We start from the raw sequence: 19,869 nt of genomic DNA, 5'->3' as shown, positions 1-19,869 counted from the left end.
ACCGCAAAAAACAAAAACAAAACAAAACAAAAAAACACACCCAGGGAAATACCTCAGCTGGAGAGGAGGTCTAGGGAAGGAGGGGCAGGGGGTCAGGAAGGCCTTAGACTGGCTTTGAGTCCTTACCGCCCCTCAATACAAAGCCCTGCAAATGTAGGCTCTATCTTCCAGTAGACTGCAGTCAAATGCTATAGTGCTGAGCTACACTCCCTTGATGAGAAACCCAACACCTCTAGTCCGAGTTTTCCTCCTTCCGGGAACTGGCAATGGCTCCTGACAGGGGAGTAGGGGAGCAAGGAGGGAGGGAATGAAGAGGGGAAAAAGAAGAGAAAGAGGGAGAGAATGCAAAAACCAGAGCTGGTCCTCCTGCTTCCAGAAAGCAGTTGGTGGGGAGGGGTGATAGCGAATGAAAACGCTGTGGCAAAATTAGAGCTCAGGTGTTCAAATACTTTCGACTTTTTCTCCCCTATTCTATGGCAAAGCTTCAAAAAGAGGAACATTTGAAGTTCTCCGAAGATCTGTCTCTATCGTTTCCAGGGGACTCCAGTTAACTTGAGCAACGCATTTCCCATATTTAAATAGCCACTTATTTAACAGTTGTTCTTTCCTTAGTGGTTTTCCAGGGCCTGCTGCCCAGAATGCCTCCATAAACAGTCTTGGGCTCAGAAACTCCGTACTTGCGTCATGTTGGAGCATTAATTCGGCTCCAGAGCCCGACCTAAATAACTTTTTAATCTGAATCAAGGGAGAGCTTTAGCGGGCTCCATTTCTGGTTTAATGTGATATAAATCACAGATGCACTTTTATTGAATGGTTAAAGCAGCGACATGGAGATCATCAACACAAAACGCCCTGAACAAAACCATCGAGAGAAATAAAGCTGGTTAATAAGATTTTTGAGAAAGCTTTGTGTTAAAAAGCAAAAAAGGAAAACCAGCTGAAGGTGACAGTTAGTTCATGGTTAATAGGATCAGGGCGGCCTGGCGGGCTGCACACTTCTCTTTGGGGAGGTTCAGCCACACTAAAGAAATGAATGGGACGTTTTACACATCTGTTATCTAGCCGAGCCGAGAAACGGAATTGAGGCTCAGCGCCACCCCAGCCCCAACCCAGCAGAAAACACAGTACTGTCTACAGGAAGATTCTCATTTGAGGCACCAAATTAAGAATCGTCTTTCCTCATGTGGACCAACATTTCTGGGAACCGCGTCCTTCGTGCTGTTTTCATGTGTTTGTACATTGCAGTTGATGAAGAAGCAGCAAAACTTTGGCCGGGTTAAGCGCCCACAATGGGTAGGACTCTCTCAGGACAAATCCCAACCTTCGCTGCTGTGGTTTTAAAAGTCCAGGCTGTGAGTTTCTACTGAAACTGCCGAGGGCTTGTAGAGGTTAGGAAAGAGCCAGCAGAGCCCCCACAGTGTCCAGGTGTCCTTGTCTGAGGCAGCCTCCAGCAGAGGTAAGCCCTTGGGAATGGAATCCGGCTACCTTGCCCCTTTTCGATGCTGCTCTCTGATCCTCCCCCGGGTGAACTGCCGTTCGTTCCTCAGTGACACTTATAAAGATATGTCGCTGAAAATCGTTTTCTAAGTTGCTGGGAGTTTGCAGGAGGGTCATATTACTATTCAGGTACCCACTAACTCTCTCAATCTCAGTTAGTTTCCCAACATGAAATAACTCAAATCAAGACCTCCACCCTCCAACCCTAGGGACGCACATCCAATAGCCCCAAAGCATCAATTTCAAGTCTCCCTGGGTTGTTAGAACGGCACTCCCCTACCCCACATTTATTTAACCCACCCATCACATCTGCTTTATGCCTCAGCTGGAGTAATGTATAGGGCAGAGACCGAAGAGGGAGTATATTTTCATGTTCACTGACTTGAAATTTTCCATTGCCCTCCCCACAAGGGGGGAGGATTATTTTACTGATTGCCTGGAGATGAATTTCTATGAATATTTATTGATTTATTTTCCAGGCTCAGCAGGGGAGCTGCAAATAAATTTAGTGCATTCTTTAAATAATTCCTTTTCTATGAGGCAAGATGTCATCTGAAACTTCTAAATAGGCATTTAATTAGCCCGGGTGTTGCTTCCGAACAAAAACTCCCGGCGAGAGCTTTGGGGGAGCACTGTATTGCAAAGAGGCGGTCGATACGCAGAATTGATGCGCGCCAGCCTTTGTTGCCAGCCCATTGTGCGGGCCATGCTTATGAAGACTAATCCAATCATAAATTGCACCCCTGCGCCAATCAGCGCGCCCAGAGCCTCCAGCGAATGAAGCTCGAGTGGAGAACTTTGTTGAACTTCATTGTCAGAGCTGTCACTTTTCAAAACGCTTTAACGGGCGGGCCACTATAAAACCATCACCTCAACGGGAAGACCGCGGAGGACTCGCAGACACCCAAGTGGGATCGTTACTAGAAGACGTTTGCTAAGCCCAAGAGAGAGGGCGGGAGGGGCGGGAAGCCCAGCATTTACCCTCTGGCCACTGGAAGAAGGGTTTTTCCGCCCGCCCCTCGCCTAACATGATGTTCCCCGGCCTCCTCGCGCCCCCAGCCGGGTACCCCAGCCTCTTGCGCCCCACGCCCACCTTAACATTGCCCCAGTCCCTGCAGTCGGCATTTTCCGGCCACTCGAGCTTCCTGGTGGAGGATCTGATCCGCATCAGCCGACCCCCAGCCTACCTGCCCCGCAGCGTGCCCACCGCCAGCATGTCGCCCCCTAGGCAGGGGGCCCCTGCGGCTCTCACAGACACAGGGGCCTCGGACCTGAGCTCCCCGGGTCCAGGCAGCCGGCGGGGCGGCTCACCACAGACGGCCGTCTCCCCTGCCAGCGAGCCCACGTTTCTGAAGTTTGGAGTGAACGCCATCCTTTCTTCGGCGCCCAGAACTGGTAAGTGAAAGCAAAACGCTAAGGGGCCGGTCTAGATGCAGAGTCCTTATGGCCTCAGTTTCCCATACGCAGCGGGTACCCACGCTCACAGCAGTGCACACACGTACGCAAGATCCCCGAGGCCCCACTGTCAAGCAATGTGAGACTTAGGTTCAGACGATTCCCGGGAAGCCTCCAGGTTCGCCCCACCCTCAGAATGAATTTGAACACCTACAGTCCGAGCGCGCACAGTTCCCTGGCGCAGTGAAATTGCGCGCACGCCCCTGGACGTCTGCGTTTCTGTCCTTGAGCTTCTGAAAGCCAGTTTTTTTTTTTAACCCAAGACAATATATTTACTAGCTTAGCAAGTATTATCGGTCTGCAATTCTTTTCTCCCCCTCCCCACCAGTTCTTCTATCTCGTTAGTGCCTAGGATGACATGGGGGGGGGGCCTCTGAGGACTATTGGGGGAGGGGGTTCCACAGATAGAGACAGTGTTAGGGAAAGGTTTACTTTACTGTGTCAGTACACTGAGTAAGATGCCTTTGAAACCAGCCAAAAGGTTAATCATATCGTGTATTCACTGTGCTGTACAATAATCATGTACTTAATCAAATGCCCTTTCTGTCTCCCTCCTTCTGTTCCTCCTTTCCTCACTCTCTCCCAGAAACATCCCCCGCCTTGCTCCAGAGTGTCCCTCCCAAGACCTTCGCCTTTCCCTACTTTGAAGGCTCCTTCCAGCCTTTCATCAGATCTTCTTATTTCCCAGGTAGGTCTCATCCCGCTTCCTTTCAGGAGGCTGGGCGTCGCCCCAGCCCCACTCCGTCGCTCCCTGCCCCGAAGCCATATTTCTCCGTCCACCTCACGGGGTTACGCTCCGGTTCAGAGGTTGCAAGGCGTACAACATTCACGAATCCGTCGCGCCAATTTGATGCCCTATTTAGCACAAGCAGTGACTGCTTGACACTTTGCACCAATTCCCTGCTCTACAAATTAGCAGGAATTGTCATGGTCCAAATTTGAGGCGGTTCCCTTCCCGGCGAGGAGCTGTTGGCATCCCTTCACGCCGCCGTTTTCCCACAGAGTCAGTGCACTTGGCCACGATTCCCCACAAAGGTTTCAGCACCATGACCAATTGGTCAGCTCCTCCGGGCAGCCACACACAGACCAACCCTCGCCCCTCCAAGCCGCGGAGAGACACCTACCAGCCGGGGCTAATTTCTCTTTAAGACTCATTCAGGGCTTCAGGCTTTTCACAAGACCACATGGGGTGCCCTCTTGTGTGGGATGCCTGGGGTCGCCCAGGGGGAGGGGGACTAGATCCTCCCACAACCCCAACCTTCTATTTCCTACCTTATTTCCCAAACTCTCATACCGTCCCCCCATCGCCATACCGTTTTAAAGATCCTAGAGCTCGTAAATTAAGTCGGAGGGAAGCCCATAATTGGGTCCCGGTTTAAAGGAGAAACACCTTAAACAGGTTCCAGGACGTTTTCATCCTGGAATCCCAGTGGTGACTCAAACTATGGCTCAAAAACTCTGCAGCTGGTCAAGATTAAGGAGACAGGAACTCTTATAAAGGGAAGAGAGACTGGGCATGGTCGGTGGGGGATGGGTAGAACCTCGACAGCACTTCCAAATATCAGCGAAAGAAACAAGCAATTGATTTTTGAAAGGGGGAGAGAGAATTCACCCCCCCCCACCACCATTCATGCTACTGCTGATAATGGAATTTGCTCCCTTTCTCCCCCATCTCAATGCTGTAACAAAAACAACCCGAGCTTTATAAATAGCTTTTCATGTCCATTTAATGAAAATGATTCGGGGAAGAGAAGCCTCTGCCATCAGTATTCTCCCAATGGTCTTGGCCTGCAGTTGTGTTTAGTTTGAAAGTGTAAATCTCTTTTGTCCCAGTAATATATGGCTTTCGCTGCTTGTCCTCAGTCTTTTTCTGTTAGTTCATTACTACACAATTACCATTCACGCTTCATTAGAGTCTCTGTTTCTTTTGGATTTTTTTTCTCCCTTAAAGCGAAACTCTCCCCCCTTTTATCATGCCAATACCCATTGGGAAGCGGTCAATGTGCTAATTAGCTGCCACTTTTCATGTATTCTGGCCGAATTCTTTACGTTTTGTGGGGGAGGGGAGGAAAGATTAATATAAAAAAAGATGAATACTGATTGGATTTTTCAAAACATAAAAAATCCAAAGCGGATTTTCTCCTCTCTATCAAATCAGTAAATCACCTCATTTTCATCTAAAGAATGCAAAAGCCACAAACGTGTTAAAAGCTTAGGGGGGAACCCAGTGGCTGGCTACTTTATTTTTACAATTTACTTTTTTCTTCAGCTATATTAGCTGATGCACGCAAGTTAGTTTCCCTGAGATCGTTGAATGGAAAAACGAAATAGGCTATTGTGGGGGGTCTTTTCTGTGTTTCCGTGGTTTTACCTAATCCGGGTTTGCACGGTTGAAAGGGAAAGTTATTTGGGCAGAAAGCGCCTTTCACTCTCGCAGGTTTGTGGGTTCGTAGCCTATTCTCCAGGCGGAGAAAAAGGAGAGCTTTAAAGAGATGAAGGGATCAGAGAGAAAAACCTAAGGAGGCCGCAATGGTGGGGCGGACGCCACCGGCCCGGGCGGGCCACCGCCCACTCACTCACCTCGCACCCCTGGCCTCCGCAGCGTCCTCCAGCGTCGTGCCCATCCCGGGGACCTTCTCCTGGCCACTGGCCGCTCGCGGCAAGCCTCGTAGGGGCATGCTGCGTCGAGCCGTGTTCTCCGACGTGCAGCGCAAGGCGCTGGAGAAGATGTTCCAGAAACAGAAGTACATCAGCAAGCCCGACCGCAAGAAGCTGGCGTCCAAGCTGGGCTTGAAAGACTCACAGGTGAGGGCAGTCTCCCCAGAGCCCCTCCCCCCACGCATCGTACGAACGGGAAGGTTCTCTGAAACCGCCTAGGTCCCATTGTACAGACGCGGTAAGGTCTAGAGAGGGAGTAAGTGCACGAGCCAGCTTCGCGGAGGCTTCTCGCGATAGCCCGCTACTCTCCCCACCCCGTCTCTCCCGAGCCCAGCGTCTCCCCACCCCCGCCCACCTGGGCCAGGTGCCGGAAGAAAGGGCGAGAGGTGCGTGTAGCCGAGCTGGTGGGGGTAGGGTAAGGGCCACTTCCGGTCCGAACTCACTTTACCGGGTGGGGAGCCGGCAAAGAGAGGAAGAACAGGGCCTCCTTCCCACCCGCTTGGGGCGGTGGCGGGGGTTCTGCGCTAACCGCTGCTTCTCCCCTGCTCTCACCCCTCTCGCCCCAGGTGAAAATCTGGTTCCAGAACCGACGCATGAAGTGGCGGAACTCCAAGGAGCGCGAGCTCCTGTCTAGCGGGGGCTGCCGCGAGCAGACCCTTCCCACCAAACTCAATCCGCACCCGGACCTCAGCGACGTGGGCCAGAAGGGTCCCGGGGACGACGACGACGAGGAGGACGAGGGCCCGGGCAGCCTCCGCCACCGCCTGGTCTATCATCACCCGTCCCCCGACCCTCGGCACCTGCGGGACCCGCGCCTGGAAGGGCCGCTGCCCCACTCGCCCGCGCACTCTGGCAGCCCCGACAAACCTTCGGACTTCTCCGACTCCGAGGAGGATGAGGAGGCTGAGGAGGAGGAGATCACCGTGTCTTAGAAGCCCTCCCGCGCCCGGGGTACCGATTATAAGTGCTTTGAAATTGAAGAGGTGGGATTCGGTGCGTGTTCACTTGCCCCCGCTGCGCAGACGCTGCCGCTCCCCGCTGTAGAACTGTCGCGTCGTCGAGGGCACCCTGGCCCCTTCCATTGCCCCCCAACGACATTCCCTTGCCCCACACCACCTACCAACAGCCCTCTCCGCATAAGTTAAATTTAGGTCTTGGTCCCAGCCTTAACTTTGCCGCGAGGGCCCCTGTTTAGCTTCCTTATTGCAAGATATTTTCAACACAGTGGGGTGTTCACTCTCCCAGCCCGGGTTTAGCTGTGAGCCAGGCCCTGCTGGTCTACAGCAGCAACAACCCTATAAGGTAAGAAACCTTTTCTGAAGTAGGAAACCGAGATACGAGTCACAACATCAAGCATATAACTTCAAGACCCCTGACTTCCTAGATCCCTCCACCTCCCCACCTTAGGTAGCGAGGGCCTCTTGCCCAACTCCAGACACTGGTAACCCAGTCTTCCCGTAGCAATGCCCTTAGAAAGCTCAAGAATTTCAAAAAAGAAAAAAAAAAAATCTACCCGTGCCTTCTGGTCTAAGGTACCACATAAATATTGAGTCTTTTCTATGTGTCATATTCCAAACGCTCTCTGGGCAAAGAAGTGAGTTCTCTAAATGGGAGGAAGAGTCGGCCTCTATTTCAAGTGTGTGTTTTAAAGACTTTTCTTCACTATTTCTGCATGCATAATATATGCACCAAGCACTCCACCTTGTGCCCTTTTATTATTTCTGGGGAGGTTTCACTGAGCACTGGGCATGATGTGAACAGAGAGAGACCCACAAGCCTCTTTGATTTTTTTTTTCATAGAACTTTGCTGTCTTTGCACAGCTTTTGTGAACTGTACACTATTTTGTACACTTGTATGGATATTTTATACCAAGTTTATTGTGAATGATATAAAGGACTGACTAGATTTCCTTCTCTCTTTTCTTGCAATGGTTTTTAAACTTTAAAAAGGTAGCTGTTTAATTGAGTAACTTATAAAAAATACTTATTTTGTATTTTTACCATGTACAGATTTTTATATATGTATATATGTATCAAATGAACAAATGCCAAATAAAAAGTAGGATGCACACAATGATCAAGTGTTATCCCTAACTTACAGAATGTTAGAGCTATTCTAGTGCAAGGAATGGAGCTACTCTAATCCAAGTGCTGCTGGAATTTACAGAAGGTACGCTCATATTCAAGAGAGGAAGGCACTTGTCTAAAGCACCCAACTAGTTAGAGGACAAGCTAGAACTAGAACCCATCTCTGACTCTCGGGCCAGTGCCTTTTCTGCTTCCCCTGTACCATAAAATAGCCAATTTTGCTATGGTTACAAGTAAAATAGCTCCAGTCAAGTGATGTCAACAAGTTGAGTCTGTGATGATCCTTCTCCCCTACTCTAAGGACTGAAATGATGGACTAGAAGACAACAATGAAAGTCAGTTTAAGTGGTGCAACTTTACAATGGTTTTTCTTTCCCTCCTTGAAGGCATATTTCCTAGTCCCCAGGGAAGCCCAAAGGTGGTTTTGACTTCTGTGTGTGAACTGATTTTAATAGGAATGACATCTACAGGCAGGACTTGGGAGCCCAGATACAGACTCTGGGGCTCCCCAGTGAAACTAAAGTTCTTTAAAGACTAACTTTCAGCAAAAATGATTTATTTAACCAGCAACCAGTAAAGAACATCAGCTTAGAACCCTGGCAAGGGCTCTGTGCTCTTTGAGAGACTGATCTCTGCCACATCAGGCACATAACACACCTGTTTATTGTCCTAACCCATACCCCAACAGCCAGGAAAAAAAGTTGTTAAGCTTACATTTCATTAGTTTGCGTTGTATTTGAAATTTGAATATATTCTATTCTCAACTCTCTTTGTTCAAATAACACAAGCCCCCTCCATGCTAAGGTCCTGATATCCTGCCCTCCTGGGCCCATTCCTGACACTGGCAATCACTGCTTTCATTGTCCTGGGAATTTGGGGGGGAAATTATCTTAATTATCACAGTTATCTTAATTCAAGAAATCTCCCACATTTCCCCCTCAGTATATATGAAAGTGTTAGCATGGTGTCCTGCATATGGTAGGCATACAATCTTTCAGACAGGAAACCCTCTCTGCTCTGAGTGATTCAGGCTATTTTCTCCTTCCCTCTGCTGTTGCCCAGAGAGATAACCAGAGATGGAATCCTGGCCAGAAATGGCCCACATTTCCCTCTCTGCCAGCTCAAGCCTGCAGTTATTACTTAGAGTCGAGAACTATTTTCAGGCATGGGGATGGATTCGTGTCTACATCAAAGTACTCTAGTGGCACACCCGTGTGCGTTGCGGCATTATTTACAATAGCCAAGAGAGATTCATGTTCACATCATTCCCATTATTCACAACAGCTTCCGCAACCCAAATGTCCATCGATGGGTGAATAGATAAAGTGGTATACACACACGATGGAATATTATTCCACCTTAAAAAGGAAAGAAATCCTGTCACATGTTATCCTGTCAACATGAATAAACTTTGAGGACATATGCTAAGTGAAATAAGCTAGTAATAAAAAGGCAAATACTATATGATTGCAATTATATGAGGTATCTAACGTAGTCAAACTCATAGAAACAGAAAGTAGAATTGCAGTTGCCAAGGGCTGGGGTCACAGGGAAATAGGGGGTTGTTCAATGGGTGCAGAATTTCAGTAATATTTCAGTATTGGAAAAATAACTCCCATGTTAGCAGATTTAAAGATCCAGCAATGGTCAAAATTATGGCAGGCAAGTAAAAAAATCTGAGGTAAGCTATATATATATATATATATATATATATATATATATATATATATATATATATATATATATTTTTTTTTTTTTTTCCTTTGCCATACCACACGGTGCGGCTTGCAGGATCTCAATTCCCTAACCAGGGATTGAACCCAGGCCATGGCAGTGAAAGCCCGGAATCTTAACCACTAGGCCACCAGGGAATTCCCTGAGGTAAGCAATATTATCATAAGACAATGTAAAATTCAAACCAAGAAGTATTATGTGATGTAAATAAAGTTTTTTTCTGTATTAATAAAAGTTAAGAAAACCCAGAAAAGGAAAAAAATATACTCTGGAGGTTTTTTAAAAATGTATGCTACTCCCCCATATGCACAAAGCTTTACTTCTTGAGAATTACAAGTGGCACATTTTGGCTCATTTTAGTGCCAATTTTAGGTGAGCGTCACAAGGGTGAGAATCATGTTCGTTTTGCATACTGTTTTCCTAGTGTCATGCATAGTCCCTAACATGTATTAGGTGTTTGATATGTATTGAATAAATTAATTAATTAAAAGGAGGGACAGAGACACTCTAGATTCTAGACCATAGGTCTGAAAGTTGAAGGATTACTTAGGCTGATAATAAAGAAAAACACTAAATTAACTGGTCAGATGTGTTCTTAAAAATCAAACCAATTAGGCTTCCCTGGTGGCACAGTGGTTAAGAATCCGCCTGCCAATGCAGGGGACACGGGTTCGAGCCCTGGTCTAGGAAGATCCCACATGCCGCGGAGCAACTGGGCCACAACTACCGAGCCTGCGCTCTAGAGCCCGTGCTCCGCAACAAGAGGAGCCACCACAATGAGAAGCCTGTGCACCACAAAGAAGAGTAGCCCCTGCTCGCCGCAACTAGAGAAAGCCTGTGTGCAGCAACGAAGACCCAACACAGCCAAAAATAAATAAATAAATTAATTAATTTATTTATTTATTTTAAAAAAAGAAATCAAGCCAATTACTTTAGTCCAAAAGACTAAAATAGTTATAAGCTGAAGAATAATAAATACAACAAAGAAAGAATTTTTATTGAACACCTATTATGTGGCAGGCAGGCATTCTGCTAGTTGCCTTACACATCAGTGCTTCTCAGACTTAAATGAGCATAAGACCCCCTGGGGATCTCATCAAAATGTAGATCATGATTCAGAGCTCTGGGTATTTATTTAGCATTGCTAACCCCTTGTTGGTCCACAGAACACACTTTAAGTAGTGAAGATTTACATGAAGTTTTATCCTCACAATAACCCATCTAAGGTAGATGTTATTATCCCACAATACAGATGGACAAACTGAGGCTAGGAGTTTTGGTAATTTCCCATGCTTACCACAGCCAGAATTCAAATTCAGGTGCATCTAACTCTAATACACCATTCTCCTTCCTTGACTAAACTGGTAAAAACTCATTTAACCAAATTCCAACCAATAGGCACTCTTTTTTTTGTATTTATTTATTTTTCACACACACACACACACACACACACACACACTGTATTTTATTTTTACAAGAGATAAATAGACTGACACCAAGCATTGTAAATGGATGACCACAGCAAAAGCAACAATGATTGCAATTACCAAACACGAAACACACTCATACTATGTCATAATACTGACATTCAGTCCAGTAATCCTGCACTGTAACAGCTCCTTTACTTTGCAGTGAAAATTGATTTGTGTATATATATATATATATATATTTTTTTTTTTTTTTTTTTTTTTTTTTTTTTTGCTGTACGCAGGCCTCTCACTGCTGTGGCCTCTCCCGGTGCGGAGCACAGGCTCCAGATGCGCAGGCTCAGTGGCCATGGCTCACGGGCCCAGCCGCTCCACGGCATGTGTGATCTTCCCAGACCGGGGCATGAACCCGTGTCCCCTGCATTGGCAGGCGGACTCTCAACCACTGCACCACCAGGGAAGCCCTGATTTGTATATTTTTTGAATAGGTACTCTTAATAGAGCTTTATGTTTTTTAATATTCTGAAGTTATGAGAAAAAATCAATGGCTATTTAGGGACTTCCCTGGTGGCATAGTGGTTAAGAATCTGCGTGCCAATGCAGGGGACATAAATTCAAGCCCTTGTCCGGGAAGATCCCACGTGCCGTGGAACAACTAAGCCCATGCACCGCAACTACTGAGCCTGCACTCTAGAGCCCGTGAACCACAACTACTGAGCCCACGTGCCACAACTACTGAAGCCCGAGCACCTAGAGCCTGTGCTTGGCAACAAGAGAAGCCACCACAATGAGAAGCCCGTGCACCGCAACGAAGAGTAGCCCCCGCTCGCCGCAACGAGAGAAAGCCCGCAGGCAGCAAGGAAGACCCAATGCAGCCAAATATAAGTAAATTAATTAAAAAGAAAAAGAAATCCAAATTAAAAAAAAAATCATTGGCTATTTAAAAACCCTTCTCATCCACCTAAATCTCTCGAACTACCAGCTCTCCTCCCTGAGGTCTAAACCAGTGATCCACAAACTGTGGTGTTAAAAAACCCCTTTACACTCTTAAAAATCACTGAATATCTAAAACACTTTTTTGTTTCTGTGGGTTTTATCTATCGATATTTTTGGTATAAGAAATTAAGACTGAGAAAAAATTTAAATACTTATTACTTCATTTTAAAACAATTTTGTTAAATATCCATACAAATACCATACTTTACGAAAGATAAGTTTATATACAAAACAAAACAATTAGAAAGAGGAGTGGCGTTGCTTTACACTTCTGCAAAAGTCTTTAATGACTGGCTTAATAGGAGACAGCTGAATTCTCTTATCTGTAGAAAACTTGGCTTCATACAAATATGCAAATGGAAATGAGCAGTATTTGATTAACCTTAGATGACTGTGGCTCTTCTAAAATAATAGCAGGTTTTGGCAAAATCTTACAGTGTAGAACATTTTCAACAAATTTAAAAATATTATTGCTAAACAAGACAACCATGTGCACTTCTTGTGTTTCTTCTGCACAGGTGGAAGGAAAATCTGGGAATTTCAAAATAGCAATTTACTGGGTGATAATGAGGTTACAGATGTCATAGCAGGTATAAGTGAAGAGAGCTGTAAAAGCACAGCAGAAGTACTGAGAAAAAAACTAAGTTAATCACTAAAATGCACATAAATCTAAATTCACCACCTTAGAAAATTCTAAGAAACACAAGACTATACAAGCACATATTCCATTAGCCGTCAGAGGGAGACACCATTGCATATGCAATCCCTACTGTACAGAAAACACCACTGTACAGTTATGGAAGGGTCTTAGGGACTTCCAGGGTCCCCAGATCACACTTTGAGAGCTCATCATTTAAACGTATGAAGTGCTTTACTAGAGGAGAGATGGGAGGAAACTATTTGGCCAAGTTCGTACCACTCCACTTAAAAATTTAGCTGCAACCACACCTGCGCCTTCCACAGGTCCTCAGTTCCCTCCCTCCTCTGTCAACTCTTCCCTTCCCTCCAGGAATCCCTTCTCTATCCATCTTCAGCCCACCTTTCTCAGTAGTATCTCAGTAGCACCCACATTTCTCAGTAGCACCTCAGTAGTATCAGTATTGACACACGATCAACTTTATCCCTTCCTCCAAACGTACCCTAGAAAATCTCCTCTTCTGTTCCCTCTAGCCACTGCCGGATGCATGTCTCTCAGCCCCTCAAGCTGGCAAAGGCTCATTCTGTGGCTCATTCCCCTTAACGCAGATGTTTCTCTTTGTCCTTAGCCCTTGCTTCTGCTCTCTCCACGAGCTACACTGGTGATCTTCTCCTCTGACTCCAGCTAACATCTGTTTGATGGTGAACTCCAACCTGGCACTCGAACATCTCTTTCCTCAGCTCCAGACCCAGATAAGCAGCAGTCTTTGGATATCTGCCCTTGGATGTTCCAAGAACTTGTTAAATTCCACATGCCCAGGACCAAGGGCAAGTCTTCTAGTTGCAACACTCCATTCAAACAAAGCAGAAACAGAAACAAAAACACCCCAAAAAACAACAATAAATAACCCCCCACCCAAGTCTTCCCCTAACTCCATGAATGCCTTCATCTCCCTTGCTCAAAAATTAGAGACAAAGAAAGAGAGAGACAAATACTGCATGCTAACACATATATATGGAATTTAAGAAAAAAAAAAGTCATGAAGAACCTAGGGGCAAGACGGGAATAAAGACACAGACCTACTAGAGAATGGACTTGAGGCTATGGGGAGGGGGAAGGGTAAGCTGTGACAAAGTGAGAGAGTGGCATGGACATATATACACTACCAAACGTAAAATAGATAGCTAGTGGGAAGCAGCCACATAGCACAGGGAGATCAGCTCGGTGCTTTGTGACCACCTAGAGGGGTGGGATAGGGAGGGTGGGAGGGAGGGAGACGCAAGAGGGAGGAGATATGGGGTTATATGTATACGTATAGCTGATTCACTTTGTTATACAGCAGAAACTAACACACCATTGTAAAGCAGTTATACTCCGATAAAGATGTTAAAAAAAAAATCAAAGGCAGAGGTGGACCCTCAATCATGATATCAAAAAAAAAAAAAAAAAATAGAGACAAGTGCCACTCCTGACCTCTCCCTCTCTTGTCTGCCCCATACAGGGCTCACCCTCTAAGGCCTGTCCTGGTATGTCAGTCCTCAGTAGATATTCTGCTCTTCTTTCCATTCTCACTGCCACTATCTCAAAGAAAAGCTATTATTAATTATTATTATTTCAGACCATACTACATGCTAGATGTGGGGATTAGCATTTTATATTCATTACTTCCTTTAATCACCATGACAAATGATCTTCCGGTTATCCCCTTTTCCCAGCATCTAGTGGGTTTTGTGGAGAAATTTGCCCCAAGTCTTGAATTATGGTATTATATTTATGGGGTAGGAAGAGGAAACCATATACTGTTTTGTTTCCGGAAAGACACACCACGAAGAGCAGAGGGAGCAATGTTTCTGAGTGTGTTTGTGGACAGTGATGTTATAGGACGTTTCTATTCAGGAGCAATAAATTGAAACAAGCAGCCACTAAGTAAACATTTCCAAAATGCCTCATTCTCTTTCTTTAAACATAAAAGAATAACAGTAATGACTACCGAGTCCTAGTGTGCTGGGCATATTGCTAAAGCTTCCATTTAGTTTGCATATAACCTGTACTACAGCTCTCCGTGGAAACATCAATACCTGCATGTGACAGAATGGGAAACTGAGGCTGAGTAACTTTCACCTAATTACCCAGATGGCAGAGACTCCAGCACATTCTTTTTCCACTAGGGGCAAAGGCACCAAGTCTCCTCCCCTTCTCCCCACCCCACTACCAACAGCAGCTTCTACATGGGGTCCTTTGGGTAGATATTCATGCTTTCCTTTAAAGAGTGTCTTTAGCTGGAGTCCCACAATCTGAATTTGGAAAGACAATATTAAATAATTATAGAAATGGTTTTCCTGGTAAAGACCTGTAAGTCCACAACTTTACACTCTCCAAAAAGAAAAAGGTTTCCTTGATTTTAAGTTTATGGTTTTACTTTAAAGTGTTTAAAAATGACTTTTTGATGCTGATGTAAAAACAATCCCAATCAGGGGGGAGGTGGGGGCAGGGATAAATTGGGAGTTTGGGATTGACATGTACACACTGCTATATTTAAAATAGATAACCAACAAGGACCTACTGTATAGCACAGGGAACTCAATATTGTCTAATAACCTAAGTGGGAAAAGAAGTTGAAAAAGGATAGATATATGTTTATGTACAACTAAATCACTTAGCTGTACACCTGAAACTAACACAACATTGTAAATCAACCATACTCCAATATAAAATAAAAATTTTAGAAAAATTCAAACAAATCAAAACGAACAAAAAAACAATCCCAATCAATTGAGATCCTGGGACAGAAAAAGGACATTAGGTAGAAACTAAGGCAATCTGAATAGAGCACTGACTTTAGTTGATAACAATCATGTACCAATATTGGTTTTTTAACTGTGACAAATGTACTGTGGTAAGGTAAGGTGTTAACATTAGGGAAGATAAGTGATGATACAGGAACTCTCTGTCCTATCCTTGCAGCTTTTGTAGAAATCTAAAATTATTCCCAAATAAAATATTTTTTAAAAAATCCAATGTGTTTGTATAGATGTGTTGCAAGGGAGAAAACAGGACCACATTCTTTATAGTTTAAATGGCAAAAGTACTATTAGAGGAAGGTGATTATTAAAAGGAAAAGTGAAGTTTCAATTCATTCTTTGGTAATCCACACAACAAAAGTGTGCACCCCACCCCCTGCCCAAGCCGAGTGGGGCTGATGATTCTATTATTTAAGCCACTCATCCCTACTCCCCCCTCCAAACCCCCCACCATCAGGGTAATGCCTCCTGGAATTCTTTTTGGCACAAACATCTTGTTTTAGGACCATGTTTAGACTGTGATTAAAAGAGGATTATTTACACCACGTAGGCATCCAATGCGAAAGGACAGGCCACCTCCTGCACTTTTCTAAACTTTTCTGTAAATACCACACCCCAGCAATCACCAACAAACTAAGCAAAGCAGATCAAGGGGCGAGAGAGCTGAGGTTTTATTGTTCTTAGCAAAAAACTGTCCACTAGCAGCTGCCACTAAACTCCTCATTCTTAATTCAAAAGGACTCATTTACTGGGATTGATGGCGTAAGTAGTGCTAAAGTTTGTATTCCAAGAAAACCTTCCTTTTCAAGCTGTATAATTGGGGGAAGTGACCAGGAATGAACAGTTATTAATTATTAACAAGGCCTTGGACAGACTGGTTTGCAGAGGCCTATTTTACATACAGGTATTTGAGAAAGTAGGTCCCCATTCTAAGTTCTCACATAAGTTTTCCTCACCTCAACATCAAATCAACCCCTGACATTTGTTCAGAGTTTAAAATTTTTACCTTACCTCATCCCATTTGATTTTCACATCAACCCCATGAGATAACCAGGGCAGGCTTCATTTTCCCCATGTTCCACATAGGCTCTGAAAGTTGATTGATTTCCCCAAGGTGGCACGGCCTGTAAGCAGTAAAGATGGTACTTGAACCAAGGTTTCTCAACTCTAAGTCAGGGTTCTTTCATTTAACAAGTATTTCCTGAGTGCCTTCTGTGTCTCTGGATCTCTGGTTGCTCCTGAGGATGGAGTGATACTTGAAACAAACAGGGTCCTTGGTCTTGGAAGCTTACAGTCCAGCAGGAGAGGCAGAGACAAGTCAATGAACAGATGCATATAAAATTACAAATTGGGATGAGGGCTATAAGGGAAACAGAGTGCAAAGCTAGCCAGGGAAAGCCTCTTTAAGGAGGTGACATTGTAGCAGATATAAGGCACCAGTGGGGCACGTATTGTGGAAAGGATGCTCCAGATGACTTAGGAGTCTGCAAAGGGCATAACAATGGAGGAAGGAACCAAGAGACACGATGACGTTAAAAAGAAATGGGAGTCAGAGGATGGGCAGAGCAAATCTCTTCCAGCTTCGTAGCCCTGTTAAAGGGCTTCAATTTCATTCTACATGGGACAGGAAGTACAGAAGGGTTTGTTTTTTTCAGAAGGGTTTTTAATATGGCTTGACATGACTTATGATTTTTAGAAAATCATCCTGAACACAAGGTGAATGGATTGAAGAATAAACTGGTTTTACCTATAGGCAAGAGTGGAAGCAGAATGATCAGTTAGCAACACTTAGAAATTATGGTGGGGGCATTCCCTGGCAGTCCAGTGGTGAGGACTCAGTGCTTTCACTGCCACTGTTGAGGGCGCAGGTTCGATCCCGGGTCGGGGAACTAAGATCTCGCAAGCCTCTCAGCCAACAACAACAACAAAGACCCAGCCCTGTTAAAAAAAAGGAAAGAAAGAAATGATGGTGGCTTGGACTAGAGAAGCGGCAGTGAGGGTACAGAGAGGGCGAGGGCTAAAAGGATCCACAGGTTGTAGGAATGAATTAAACGTGGGAGGTGAGGAGGATGGAGGAGCGTAGTGTATTGTTCAGTAAAAAAGCCAGCCACAGGGCTTCCCTGGTGGCGCAGTGGTTGGGAGTCTGCCTGCCGATGCAGGGGACACGGGTTCGTGCCCCCGTCCGGGAAGATCCCACATGCCGCGGAGCAGCTGGGCCCGTGAGCCATGGCCGCTGAGCCTGCGTGTCCGGAGTCTGTGCTCCGCAACGAAGAAAAAAAAAAAGCCAGCCACAGACCCATACATGAATTCATTCATGGAAAAGAAAAGATATATTTATTAATAAAGATCCTAAAGGATGTCTAGCTTGAGCTAGGTCAATTTTGGGTGTGAGAGAAAATCCCAAATAACAAAGGTTTACAACAATACTCACATTCCTCTCCTATATATAAGGATGGGTTTGGAACAGCATCTCTGGGTCTTCCTGTCTCCCTCAATAGGCAGCTCCCACTTTAGGGTCTGTGATATTGTCATTTATAATAAGAAATATGTATTTGGTCTTTGTCCCCCTTTCTGGCACAGAGCTCCTAAAACCCTCAGAATTTCCTAAGGGATAAGACAGGTAAAGGTGTCTTGTTATCCATAACAAACATCTTTCAACAACACCTGAGTTTATGTTAATGCGGTGACTTCCAGAAAGCACTTAAGAATGGGCGCCAGGGACTTCCCTGGTGGTGTGGTGGTTAAGACTCCGCCTGCCAATGCAGGGGACACAGGTTTGATCCCTGGTCCCGGAAGATCCCACATGCCGCGGAGCAACTAAGCCTGTGCGCCGCAACTACTGAGCCTACACGCCACAACTACTGAAGCCCGTGCACCTAGAGCCCATTCTCCATAACAAGCCACCACAATTAGAAGCCCGTGCACCGCAACGAAGAGTAGCCCCCACTGGCCGCAACTAGAGAAACCCGGCATGCAGCAATGAAGACCCAATGCAGCCAAAAAAAAAAATGGGGGCTGGGGGCAAGTGGAACCTACCACATGATTAAACGGTTGGAGCTTTCAGTTCCATCCACACCTTTGGGGAGGGGAAAGGGGCTAGAGATTGAATTCAATCACCAATGGCAAATGATTTAATCAGCCATACCTACGTAATGAAGCCTTCCTAAAAGCCCAGGAGGACGGGGTTTAGAAAGCTGCTGGGTTGGTAAACCCATGGAGGTGCTGGGAGAGTGGCTGAGAGCCTGGAAGATCCGTGCCCCTTCATACATAACTTGTTCTGTGCAACTCTTCCATCTGGTTGTTCCTGAGTTCTATTCTTTCATAATAAATCGATAATCTAGTAAGTAAACTGGTTTCCTGAGTTGTGTGGGCCGCTCTAGCAAGTTAATGGAAACTGAGGAGGGTGTTGTAGGAACCTCCGATTCACAGCCTCTTGGTCAGAAGCACAGGTGAGAAGCTGCACTTGGAACTGGCATATGAAGTCTGGTGGGGTTGAGCCTTGACTCCTGGCAGCTGACTCCATCTCCACGCCAATAGTGTCAGCATTGAGTTGAACTGAAGAACTCCCAGCTGGCGATGCAAAGTTGCTTGGTGTGGGAAAAAAATCCCACGTATTGGAGGGTCCCAGGGGGCTGCTCTGGCTCTGGCAACCAAACAGTAGAAAGGAGCAAAGATGAGGAGAAGGGCATGTCTTTTTCTCTGAGGGAACATCCCTGCAGTTGCACACACAAATTGAACTTCTCCACCATGAGCCAGAGCTCAGTCACAGAGCTGCACACAGCTGTGTGGGAGGGAAACCTTGTTACCCAGCAAGGGCTTGCTGCCCAGCATGCATTGAAGCAAATACCATGGCACTGGCTCGTGATAAAAGAAAGCTTGATTGCAAGGTCGACTGGCAAGGGGACAGGAAGCAGGGCTCAAAGCTCTCTCTCCCCTATCCAGAGTCCAGGGTGAAATTTAACCGGTTAGGGGAATTTCAAACTTGGAAGCTGATTGGCTAGTCTGGAATCAGTCCATCTATGGTAATCAAGTTACTTGTGCTGCTGGAAGCTGACTTTTCTTTATTGAAGGACTTCTGGCTTCGTAAAGGGCTCCGGTGGCAACATTTCTATTCTTTGAGTTCCGTAGACTAAAGATTCTTGGTTCCAGGTTCATCCTGGAGATGTGGGTTCCCATCTTGCACATGCAGTGCTGTCTCTAAAATAAGTCCAGGTCTGATTAATCAACAACCCTACTTAAAGGAAGCAAAACCTTTACATTTCAGTGTAATCTGACTTCTGGGTGGTTCGATTACAGAAGATAAAGGGGAGAGTGGATAGTGGGGCAGCTCACATCCTCAGCCCCCCACACCCAACAGTCCACGTGCCTCTTTGGGGAAGCAGGTGATAAGTAATAAAAAAAGGGATATTTTATGTTCCTCTTATGGATCTGCCTTGCTTCATTTCTCTACTTTGGAAACAACGTATTTGTGTATCATTTGTGTACTTTTTTTTTTAAGCCAAAGAAGGGTTGGAGAAGGAGGAGCTTGTGCTGGGACTGGATAGAGTAGAAGGCACCTGAGAAGGAGACGGAAAGG

General features: G+C 45.6%; 1 protein-coding gene across 1 annotated transcript; it reads left to right on the top strand.

The window, feature by feature from the left end:
• Nucleotides 1–2,525: 2,525 nt before the first annotated feature.
• On the top strand, nt 2,526–6,592 carry DBX1 (developing brain homeobox 1). Its single transcript, XM_004320388.3, has 4 exons — nt 2,526–2,892; nt 3,539–3,640; nt 5,555–5,757; nt 6,177–6,592. The coding sequence occupies exons 1-4, from the start codon at nt 2,526–2,528 to the stop codon at nt 6,540–6,542; spliced, it is 1,038 nt and encodes a 345-aa protein (XP_004320436.1). The 3' UTR covers nt 6,543–6,592.
• Nucleotides 6,593–19,869: the final 13,277 nt, after the last annotated feature.

The sequence above is a fragment of the Tursiops truncatus genome, chromosome 8 (assembly GCF_011762595.2).
Source record: "Tursiops truncatus isolate mTurTru1 chromosome 8, mTurTru1.mat.Y, whole genome shotgun sequence".
NCBI lineage: Eukaryota > Metazoa > Chordata > Mammalia > Artiodactyla > Delphinidae > Tursiops > Tursiops truncatus.
Note: the sequence above shows the minus strand (reverse complement) of the source record. Positions and strands in the feature narration are given on the sequence as shown.